The sequence below is a fragment of the Vulpes vulpes genome, chromosome 15 (assembly GCF_048418805.1).
Source record: "Vulpes vulpes isolate BD-2025 chromosome 15, VulVul3, whole genome shotgun sequence".
In the NCBI taxonomy this organism is placed as follows: Eukaryota; Metazoa; Chordata; class Mammalia; order Carnivora; family Canidae; genus Vulpes; species Vulpes vulpes.
The window spans coordinates 68,131,132-68,143,736 of NC_132794.1; the positions used below are offsets into that span (position 1 = coordinate 68,131,132).

At 36.7% G+C, this 12,605-nt stretch overlaps 1 protein-coding gene across 5 annotated transcripts in view; it reads right to left on the reverse strand.

Moving 5' to 3' along the window:
• Window positions 1-12,605, reverse strand: part of HERC1 (HECT and RLD domain containing E3 ubiquitin protein ligase family member 1) — a 183,025-nt gene that overhangs the window by 139,677 nt on the left and 30,743 nt on the right. For all 5 annotated transcript variants that reach the window (XM_072738754.1, XM_072738751.1, XM_072738753.1 and 2 more), the window contains exon 2: window positions 1,168-2,123. In XM_072738754.1, the coding sequence (XP_072594855.1) occupies window positions 1,168-2,097 (930 nt within the window). In that variant the 5' untranslated portion in view covers window positions 2,098-2,123. The remainder of the gene's footprint in view (window positions 1-1,167; window positions 2,124-12,605) is intronic.

The window sequence follows — 12,605 nt, forward strand, 5'->3', positions numbered from 1 at the left end:
AAGGCGGGGAAGATCAGGTCAAGTTAGAGTTCAGCGTACCAGGAGAGGATATACCTATTTTCTGATTCTCGGATAACACTGTGAAATGAAAGAAATGTGGGTTCTGGAGACCAAGAGCATCAGACTCTATCACTTACTGCAATTAGGAACAATAAACATAAAATTCAATTAATAACCATCTCTTTCCCCTAAAGTCAATCTGAGATTTAAGTAAATTCAATCTAATATAGGCCTGTGGTGACTTTAGGAGAGCCAAACTAAAATATACAAGATTCTTCCCCAGAGTAGATCCAGAATTCTGTAGAAAGCAATCTAGTTTTCCAGGGTGCCCTCATCACAATAAGGAACTATATTATAGGGTCTAACCATGTACACTATGGAGGCTCTGGAGGGAGAGCCCTTTTGACAAGGTGTATTTGTCCTGGAATGAAAGAGGCAATGTGGAGGGGAAACTAGAAATACAACGATAATATAAGCTTATTATATTTTACCACTTTATTATAGTTTACCTATTTATTTACAAATATATTTATTTAAGGTAGGCCTTCATGGGGAAAAAATGAATCTACTTACTATTTTTTTTTAAAGATTTTATTTATTTATTCATGAGAAACAGAGAGAGAGGCAGAGACAGAGGCAGAGGGAGAACCAGGCTCCATGCAGGGAGCCCGATGTGGGACTTGATCCCGGAACAGCAGGATCACACCTTGAGCCAAAGGCAGATATTCAACCGTTGGGCCACCCAAGCATCCCAAAAATGAATCAATTTAACATAAATGATAACTAAAGCCACACGGTAGTCAGAAAAAACAGGCTTTGCAGACAGACTTGGGGTTGTCAAATTAGTTAACATAGCATCTGCCTCATAAGTGCTTACTTGGTATGTATTTAACTTCCAATTCGTTTGCCAAATAGATATGTAAATTTAGGATAACTACTACAGTTTCTTCATCCTTAAGATAAGGATAAATAATATCTACCTCACACAGTAACATGGTAATTGAATCAGACAGTGCATAAAAAGCATCTGGTCAGTAGTAAGTACTCAACAAAGGTTAAAACTCTCTTCTTCCCTAATTCCTGGTATTAGGGAGAAGTAAATAAAAGAAGTTGAAAGAAGAACGAGATGGTTTATTACAGATTAAAATACAAATTTATAGTACATACCAAAGAACGCCTCATCTGCATTAATATAGTCATAAAGCAGTCAAAGCTGATCATTCCTTCCTGGCTTGATAGCAGTTTGCTTTTCTCCATGGAATTTACAACCGCTGAAGCCCCCAAAGCCATTTCTATCCATTCAAGAAGATATCGCAAAGAGCCTCGCTGAGCTGCTAAACCAAGTAGCAACTCAGAAGCTAATCTACGACCTAAAGTGTCTGCCCCAGAATTGGGAATAGTTACTCCTTTAAGAAAGGTTGTCACTTGTGATAAGCAGTCCAAACCCATCGGAGGAATCTTGCTTTCATTTGCTAAAGATAATGGCGGCAAAGAGCTGACAACTTCAATTGCAGTATGAATAACGTCGTTGCAAAGACTAAGACCAGGTCCTGACACAGGCATCATCCAACTTTGTCTTAGAAGTGCAAATAATAAACTTAGACCAGTTCGAACACCCATTTCTATAAGTGCATCAGTGCTTGACCGGGGACGTTCACTAACAGAATGGACATCTGCTGAACCAGAGCTGCTCTCTGGAGAATGCTGCTGCTGTTTCACTTTGCCTTTGTCATGGTATTTATTAGAAAGTGCATAAAAGACACGCTGGAGCACAAGCAGTCTTTTCCGAAGCGCCCCAGCAAATGGGGAATCTGAACATACCATCTTCGCTAGTGCTAGCTGGCTGCTAAGAAGGGCATCCAAATAGTGGTCCTGCTCATCACTTGAAAGAGACTCACGTTCAAAGTCTGGCAACTGTGGTCCTTTGAGGCACAAAACTTGTTGGGGCAAAGGTACTACTTCTTTATTGCTGACCAGTTTAGAATACAAAACAGCAACTCCCTCTCTTGTAGCAATAGATTCACTGTCCTCTGTAATCCAGGAGCTGTTGAGGTGTTCAAGCCATTTCAGTTTCACTGGTGGAACCATAGTTGCCATGTCGGTTTACTCTTCAGCCATTAGTTCTATAAAGGAAGATGAAAAAGCAGTCAAAAACTTATGCAGATGATTTGCAAAATGTTTCTGAACTTCTATCTTACATTTACAATTAGCGATTTCAAACTGGTGAAACAAAGTCTGAACTGCAGTTAACAGAAATGTAACCAACATTAGTAGTTTAACTTTGATAAATGTCCTATAGTTATATAAGATGCTAATATTAAGGAAAAAATGGGTGAAGGACGCATATGGGAACTATGTACAATCTTTGTAACTTTTGCGTAAATATAAAATTACCCCCCAAATAAAGTTTATTTTAAAAATTTATGATGTGTACTTTTTTAAAAAAGATTTTTATTTATTTATTCATGAGAGACACAGTGAGTGAGAGAGAGAGAGAGAGAGAGAGATTGAGAGAGAGGCAGGCAGAGACACAGGCTGAGGGAGAAGCTGGCTCCCAGCAAGGAGCCTGAGGTGCGACTCGATTCTGAATCCCGGGATCATGCCCTGGGCCAAAGGCAGATGCTCAACTGCTGAGCCACCCAGGCATCCTGATTTGTGTACCTTTTATCTTCAGTACATGCTGATGACCCCAAATTCATACTTCCAACTCCAATCTTTTCTCTGAACTCCATACTCATATATACAATTGCCCACCTGACCTACCCATACAGATATCCATACAGATACCCAACAGGCATCTCAACATATTCAAAACTGAATTCCTAATCCATCACTACTACCACCCCCACTAAAACCTATTCCTCCTGTAGATTTCCTCATCTCAATAAATGGCACAGCATAGTGAATATAGTGAATGGTACTATAATGGCATTGTATGGTGACAGGTGGTAGCTCCATTTGTGGTGAGCACTGCATAATGTATAGAGTTATTGAATCACTGAAATTAATGAAACATTGTCAACTATACTGGAACAACAACCATAAATAAATAAAAGGTGTTGACCAAAAAAAATAAAAAAATAAAAAAAAAATAAATGGCAACTCTATTCTTCTAGCTCCTCTGGCCAAAAACCTTGGGAGTCACCATTGATTCCTCCCTCTCTTACACTCCAAATCAGTCAGCACTATTTTCAAATACATCCAGGATCCAAACAGTTCTCACTCCCTTCATTGCTAATACCCTGCCTCAAGCCATCATCATCATCTCTTGGATCACTGAAGAAGCCTTCATATCAGTCTCCCTGGCTGTATGGAGGAACCAAAGTGATTCCAAAAGGGGAGAAATATTTTTGTCTATTTTGTTTACTGCTGTCTTCCAACATATAGCAAATAATCCATAAGTATTTGTGTTTTTTTTAATTATTTAAAAATTAAGTTCTATGGGATAAAATATTCACAAAACATATAACCCACAAAAGACTGGCATCCAAGATACATAAAGAACTCCTACAACTCAATAACAAAAAGACAATTTAATTTTTAAAATAGTCAAAAGACTGAACAAAACTTCACCAAAGATATATGAATGGCCAATAAGCACAAGTGCTCAAAATCACTATTAATCAGAAAACACACATTAAAAACACAAAGAGATACGATTACAATTCCAGAAGCATGGGTAAAATTTGTTTAAGGCTAACAGTACCAAATGTTAGCAAGTATGTAAAGGAGCCAAAACTCTCTAAAAGGAACAATCACTGAATGTTTCTTATAAAACTAAACTAATAGTTTTCTTATGAAACTAAAACTAATCTCTACTCAATGACCCAACAATCTTTTTCCTAGGGGTTTACCCAAAAGAAAACATTTGTCCATTAAAAGGCTTAAATAAAAATATGGTTGCCCCAGAGGTGAGAGCATGATTAAACTAGGAAGGAGCATGAAGGAACTTCCTGAGGTGATTATTATTGAATTACCCAGGTACATGCATTTATCATATTCAGTAAACATACATTTAAGATTTTTACATCTCACTGAATGTGAATTTTACCTCAATAAATACTGAACTCTAGTTGATATGCATATTGAAATAAATTTGGGGGAGGGGTAAGTATACTGATGTCTGTAGTTTATTTTGAAATACAACAAAAAATAAGTTGCATTGATATGTAATATATCTTTATATATACCCATATATATATCAATAGGTATGTGATAAAACAAAAATATTAAAAGATTAATGGTAGAATCTCAGTGGTAAGTATGTCTGTTTATTTGAGGATCTTTCAACTTTGCCATATGTTTAAAATTTTCAACATAAATTACTGCAGGGGAGGTGGGGACTTAGTTTGAAGAATAGAAGTCTTAACAACTGCTACTAGAAAAACATCCTCAAATACTGAAGGACACTTTATTCTCATGATATAGGCAATCTTTAAGAAAGAACAAGTGATAGTAATCCTAAACTAATTAAAAGGAGTTTCCTATTTCTCAGTATGCCCTATTAAATTCTAAATATAGGGATCCCTGGGTGGCGCAGCGGTTTGGCGCCTGCCTTTGGCCCAGGGCGCGATCCTGGAGACCCAGGATCGAATCCCACATCGGGCTCCCGGTGCATGGAACCTGCTTCTCCCTCTGCCTGTGTCTCTGCCTCTCTCTCTCTCTCTCTGTGTGTGTGTGACTATCATTAAAAAAAAAAAAAATTTAAATTCTAAATATAAAATCTAATTACACTTCCCTTCTCAAGATTTTGATTACTATGCTTAATTACCTTCATTAGATACTCAGAAAGTATATACTTGGGAAGGAGAAAACAACATATAAGCCTCTTCCCTCTTCATTTAGTAATTATTTATTAAACACTGTGTAGAGGAGGGAGGGGTGCCTGAGTAGCTCAGTTAGTTAAGAGTCCAACTCTTGATATTAGCTCAGGTCTTGACCTCAGGGTTGTGAGTTCAAACCCCATACTGGATATGGAGCCTACTTAAAAAAAAAAATACGGGTGCCTGGGTGACTGAGTCGGTTAAGTGTCTGTCTTCGTCTCAGGTTGTGATCCAAGCATCCTGAGATCAGGTCCTGCATCCAGCTCCCTGCTCAAGAGAGAATCTGCTTCTCCCCCTTCCACTCCCCTTCGCCACTGCTCATGCTCTCTCTCATGCACACTCTCTAATAAATAAAATATTTTAAAAAGCAAAAAAAAAAATAATAAAATATAAAGACGGGGTAATTAAGTAAGCACTCCTGAAAATGCAGACAGGAGGGGAAAAAAAACAAACACGAAGAGAGAAGCATCTTTTGGCAACGGGGTAGTGAAAGAAAAAAGAGGAAATGTTTAGGATTCTGAGAGACAAAAGAGAACCATAAAATTGGAAATATTAGCAACACTTCATGAAAAAACTAAACTAAAACCCTTCTAAAGTACTTTGACTTTGCTATGTTGACAGAAGAGTGCCATTAAATTAAGAATATTATAAAACACCCAATGCCATAAAAATGAACAAGAGAAAAGTCCATACAGAGCTACTGTAGAAAATCAGGAGAGAAAATTTCACATATAGCTGAAAGAAATCTTCCATATGACAACAAAACAGAAGAAAATGAAAGTTAATAATCTAGACAAAATTAAACACACTGAATCATTAGAAGATACAAAAAACTTTGAGTTGGAAATTTAAAAAGTAAGCAGAAACAAACCATCAAAAAAAAAAAAAAAAAAGACCAAAAAAGGGAAAAGAATAGAAGAGAAAGGAGGGAAAGAAAGGAGAAAAGTTGACTCTATTCAAAAAAGAAATGGCAGAAAAAGACAAAATTCCCAGAAATGAAGAATGAATTACAAAGTGCTAAGGAAGAGTAGACTCGAATAAAAAGTAATGGCAAGTAAAAAAGAAAAAAGCACAGAAACAACTATGAAAATTAAAATGACATTAAGAAAATCAAGAGTTGGAGAGAAATTAGCAGAAACAGAAGACAGGTAAAGCGCTTTATGTACTACTGATTACCTGAAGATGTTTTTGAGAGGGAGAGAGAGCGAGCGAGCGAGCGCATGAGCGCTCTGGTTTTAAAGTTACAAGCCAAGAAATTTTGCCAAAAATAGAAAAAAATCTAAATCAACACAGTAACGGCTCACAAAGATCCTGGGAAAATTAACCCAGAACAATCAGTTCCAAAATATTAACCTAGTAAAACTACTAGATTTCAAAGATAAAGATAAAAATCCTCAAGACTTCCAGGCAAGGGAATCCCTGGATGGCTCAGCGGTTTAGTGCCTGCCTTCAGCCCAGGGCGTGGTCCTGGGATCCCAGGATCAAGTCCGGTGTTGGGCTCCCTGCGTGGAGCCTGCTTCTCTCTCTGCCTGTGTCTCTGCCTCCCTCTCTGTGTCTCTCATGAATAAATAAATAAAATATTTTTTTAAAAAGACCTCCAGGCAAAAAGATCCAATAATTTTAAAGGCAAAAGAGGGGCATCTGGGTGGCTCAGTGGTTGAGGGTCTGCCTTTGGCTCAGGGAGCGATCCCAGGATTCTGGGATCAAGTCCCGGCATTGGGCTCCCTGGATAGAGCCTGCCTCCTCCTCTGCCTATGTCTCTGCCTCTCTCTGTGTGTCTCTCATGAATGAATAAATACAATCTTTAAAAAAATAAAAATAAAAGGCAAAAGAATTAGACTAGCATCACATCATTAAAACAGAAATAGCACAGTAACAGCTTTCGTAAAACAAAAGCAAAAACACAAACAGGAGATGCAATGAAATAGAACCACACTGACTGAAGACTTTGACAAAATAGAGCAATTACACTACTGGGTATTTACCCAAAGGCTACAAACATAATGATCTGATGCACCCTATGTGAAGAAACCAGACATAAAAGGCATACAATCATGTTGTATGATTTTATTTACTTCAAACATCCAGAACTGGCAAATGCACAGAGATTTAAAAAAAAAAAAAAAGTTAGTAGTTGTCAGAGGCTAGCAATCAAGTCCCACATCAGGGAGAAATTGCTTAATGCTTAACGTAGAAGGGGTTTTACTTTAGAGTAATGAAAATGTTTTAGAACTAGACAGAGATGGTGGTTGCACAATATTGTGAATGCACTAGGTACAAATGAATTATTCACTTTAAAGTGGTAAAGTGGTTAGTTATGTGTTATGTGAATTTCGACTCAATAAATTACTTAAAAAAAGAAAATGAGTATGGTAGGAAGTGTTTCCCCAAAATGAACTTGGATATGTTACCAAAAGAAGACATAATCAACAGTGCTCAGATACACAAGAAATATACAAACAAATATACAACAAGAATGACTTTGATGGGTCAAAAAAAATTACAAGATGCCATTTCAGGTTCATCGAATTGTGAATTCAAAGGAAAGAAAGTCAAGAGTATTTGAAGAATAGAAATGGACTGGAATAGCCAGAAAGCATAAACATGTTCATACAAGATCCTAAGAAAACAAACCTTAGTTTAGAATGTGAGGAAAAAAATGTAATGAGTCAATGACTTTCCTTTTATTTTATTTTTTTTTACTTTCCTTTTAGTTCTATAATCTATAATGAGTCAAAACTGATAATTTGGGAGATAAAAATTATACAATGCACTTAGCACAGTCTGGTATTTCATATGTCCTCAATGAAGGATGCATTTGAAGAAAACCAACCAGCTAGTAATTCACAATGAATCAGAGAGCTGGAATAGTTAGGATACTACTGAAAAAATCAGTAATGAGATTCAAAGAAACTAACAACAAAAATCAAGCTCTGAATGTTTTAAAAAAGAAATCACTTTATGCCTTCAGGAAACACACTACTTTAAATGTCTCAGGGAATTGAGGAAAGAGTCTTCACTCTTCTTAAGTAGGCAATAAAGTAATATCAAAACTCAACAAAGCACAAAAATGCAATTATAATACTGCCCTATAGAGGTAGCTGTAAAAATCCACAACTAAAATATTAGCAAGCAAAGTGGAATAGTATATTAAAAGGTTAACACATGAGATGTGTGTGGGGTTTATTTGAGGAATATAATTATGGTGGGTATCTGGGTGACTCAGTTGGTTAAACATCTGCCTTCCGCTCAGGTCATGATCCCAGGGTCCTGAGATCAAGCCCCACAATGGGCTCCTGTTCACTGGGGAGTCTGTTTCTCCCTCTACCCCATCCTGCCATGCTCATGATCTATCGCTCTTTCTCTCTCACACACTCTCTCTCTCAAATCAATCTTTTTTTTTAAAACAAAAAAGGAATATAATGATAGAGCAACACAGAAAATCTACTAACATTACAAAAACCATGTTACATTGCGAGATGTTAAAAAAGCATCTGACAAAATGCAATACCTACTCCTAAAAAAAAATCTAATAAGACAAGGATAAAGGTTTCCTTCTTTGAATTATTAAAAATTTCGTATCACAAAAAAAAAAATAAAATAAAATAAAAAATAAAAAAATAAAAAAAATAAAAAATAAAAATTTCGTATCACAGAATAGAAGAGAGATGCCTGGGTGGCTCAGTGGTTGAGTCTCTGCCTCTGGCTCAGGTTGTGATCCCGGGGTCCAGGGATCGAGTCCCACATCCGGCTTCCCTAAGGGAGCCTGCCTCTCCCTCTGCCTGTGTCTCTGCCTCTCTCTGTGCCTCTCATGAATAAATAAATAAAATCTTTTTTAAAAAAATAGAAGAAAAACAGTAGCAAAACTAATTCCTAGAGTCAAATTCAAGACAACTGCCCACTTTCATCATTATCAATAATGTAATTGAAAAAAAAAGTATTATATGGTGTTCTAGAAATTGCTATCACAGTGAGGTAGTTGATTACAGAATAAATAAAAATCAAACTCAGAAGTATCTAGCTCTAAGTGGTCACATCCCCTTTTGAGAGTCATGATCCAACTATACAGTGATCCCACACTCTCATGACCCTGCTCACCAACTACCCCTGAACATAGTTGAAACAGAAAATAGGGAGATGGCTGCAAACTCCTCACAACAAAGTTTTCAAAACAAAAATAGAAGTTGCAATCTTGGCAGAACTGGACAAAGAGAAAAAAATTACTAAAGCAGAATCAACGTTTAACAAATCATCTTGGAGCTAGCACTGTGCTCTCAGGATCCTCAATAAGGACTTCTGGGAATGTGCTGAGCAGCAGCATATTGCAGCATGCACATACACATTCATCTAGAGACTTCAAAACTCAAGACTTTATGTGAGAATCTTATTCTTGGCCTTTTACCTCACCTTGACCCAGAATGAAGAACATATTTGTAATGAAAGGGACTTTATCATATCAAATCCCAAAGCTACTATCATATAGCATTATACAAACTGTGACTCAGAATTTGGGCAAACTTTTAAATTTTGTGGTCCTTAAAATAATGGTATATATAAGTGAAAGCAAAACTGAGGGTAACTTGGATAATGAGAGGTTTGGAAGTTGTATTATCTGAGGAACTATTCATGCTGCCTGTGACTGTAACTTTTTGTAACTCAATTTGATTTTTACTCTAAATCAGACTCTAATGGATGGTTACATAAACCCATTCCCTAGCCCCCAAGAGGTTGGACTAGGCATTTATTTCCACAACAGGCATTAAAAAACTATTCATAGTACTTAATTTTAAGGAAACAAGGGTATTCTTTAAAAATATAAACCAACAGGCTTAAAAAAGTTATAATCATATTTGCTACTTACAGAATTGATATCAGTGTACCTTCTGATTTTACAGCCAACATATCATTCAGAAAAAAAATTTGAGAAAGAGTGAGAGGGAGGGAGCACGCACAAACGGGGTGTGGAGGGACAAACGGAAAGAAAGAATCTTAAAGTGGGGCTCAATCTCACAATCCCAAGATCATGACCTGAGCCAAAATCAAGAGTCCACGTTTAACCAACTGAGCCACTCAGGTGCCCTCATCCAAAAAATATTCTTTGTTAACTCATGACTAGTTCCCTATTCTAAATTTTAAAAGAAAACTCAAGATAAGCCTAAATTACTAACTAGTCTTAAACATTATATATATACACACACACACACACCACTATACGTGTGACTAAATTGTATTAAAAGCAGTTACAAGGCAAGAAAAGTCAAAGGTATCTTTAATAACAATAACCAGGAATTGTATATTATAAAATATATGAGGGAAAAAATTATAGAGTTGAAAAAAATAAAAAATAATATACCTAGTAATAAATTGAACAAGAAATGTCCAAAAATTTTATTAATAAATACATAAAGTTCTACTGGAGAGCAAAAGAAATTCTTTTAATAAATGGAGAGCTTAAACAATGCTCTAATTAGGAAGAATCAGCATTTTAGGTGGTCAATTCTTCAGTTAATGTATAAAAATAATTCAGTATCAACCAAAATCACCCTGGATTTTCTAAAACTTGATGAAATGTTTAAAATTATCTGTAAAAGTAAATACATAGGAATTGGAAAAAAGAGAGAGAGAGAGAGAGAAGAAAGAAAGAGAAAGAAAAAGATAGCCCTCTGAAAAAAATTAGAAACTGGGAAAGGTCTCGGTCCACCAGATATTAAAAATTATAATGCTAGAATAATCCAATAGAGTTCTGACATATGAACATATTACATTAGAAAATATCAATAGAGAAGAAACGAGCATCCAGAAGCAGATTCAAGTACATATAAAAAGTTAGTGTTCGTGTATGATGAGTCTAAAGTCCAGCACTATTTCCACAGCCCCACAGCATCACTCCCTGGAAAAATTAATTCTAAATGCAGGGTGGATGTTAAGAATCAAAGGTGAGAACGTGTCAAATACACATGCCCAGTTCCCCAACCCCAACCTACTCCACTGAAGAATTTCTTTTGGAGAAGTGTAATATTGTCACCCCTCATCTTCACCTTTGTAATCAGTACCTAAGGATGATAGCTGTGACACTGTGATTTATGATAAGATATACATATATGCTTGGTCTATGTCCCCATTCCTAGCAGAAAGCTTCTAAAACCCTTAGAATTTCCTGTGATGAGAGTAATAAAGGTATCTTTTGTTACATTAATTGACTTTTGGAAAGTATCTGAGAATAGGGGTTAGTTTAGTTGCCAGTGGAGCCAACCACTGTGACTGGAGGGTAGGAACTTTGAGTCCCATCCCCTGACCTCTGAGGAGGGGTGAGGAACTGAAGATTGACTTCAACCACCAATGGTCAATGATTTAATCATTTGTGCCTTTGTAATGAACCTTCATAAAAAGGGGGGCGGGGCCTAGCTGGCTCAGTCAGTGGGATATGCAACTCCTGATCTCTGGGTTGTGATCTCAGGTCCCAGGATGGGCAAACAAATTACTTTAAAATAAAATCTTTTTAAAAAGGGGTATGGAAAGCTTCCAGGTTGGTGCATACATGGAGACTCAGGGAGAGCATCATGCTCCAAATGGATGTGGAAGCTCTATACTCTCTTTCCTCTATACTTTGCCCCATGCATCTCTTCCCATCTGGCTGTTCCTGAGTTATATCCTTTCATAATAAATTGGTAATCTAGGAAGTAAAATGTTTCTCTGAGTTCTGTGAGCCATTCTAGCAAATTAATCAAACCCAAAGAAAAGTCACTGGAACCTCCAATCTACAGCCAGCTGGTCAGGAGTACAGATGACAACTTGTACTTGTGATTGGCATTAGGGGGGAGTGGTGGCAGTCTTCAAAGGACTGAACCCTTAACCTGTGGGACCTGACACTATCTCCAAGTAAACAGTGTCATAGTGAGTTGAATTGCAAGACAACCAGATGGTTGTCTTACCAACCAAGAATTGCCTGACTTTGTACAAAACCCACACAGCAAAAGTGGAACTGGAGTCAGAAATGTATCTAATCGAAAATTCTCTCTATGCTGACCCATTACAGTAGCTTCCTTACTCAACTCCCTGACACCAGGTTCTCCCCAACTCCTGTCCATCCTCTGTCTTTCTACAAATCTGTTATGCTCTTGTTTCAAGCCTCGAAAGGCTATGGCATACCATGTAAAGGCCAATTGCTTTACACCAGCAACCTCCTCCTTACAATCAGGAATTTAGGTACTTTCCAGTTGATCTTCTTCCACCCTCTTCCATGCAAGCAAGACCTTTTAGAACTTGCAAACTAGGGTTTCTAACTCTCACGCTGAACTAAGAGAATACTTCTCATTCTGAACTATAATTATAGTTTTTTCACTCTAACCCTAATAGATAATGCACTTCCCTGGATGAAGACTCCATCTTATTCAACTTTAATTTCCTTAGCATGCAGCCTAAAACACTACAGTGTTTGTTAAATTAACTAATTAATTACAAATAATGTCTATATTTAAATAATATTAGCTACTGAAAGTAACTTTCAGACTTGAAAACTTGAAGTTAACTTCAAGTCAGTCAATGATTGACTAAAACTCAATTTAGGAGTTGTCCAACTAAATTATAAACTGTAATTCAACAGAGACAACCTCTTCTACAACCTTTTTCCTCAGTTCAGTTCTGATACATCAGTGTTATGGTAGCTATTATCATTACCATTATTATTATCCACAACCACAGATATAGTTACCATTCATATAATATCTGTACCCAACCTCTAACCTCAAGTGTAAAAGTATAGAACAACTAAAGTCTAGAAGT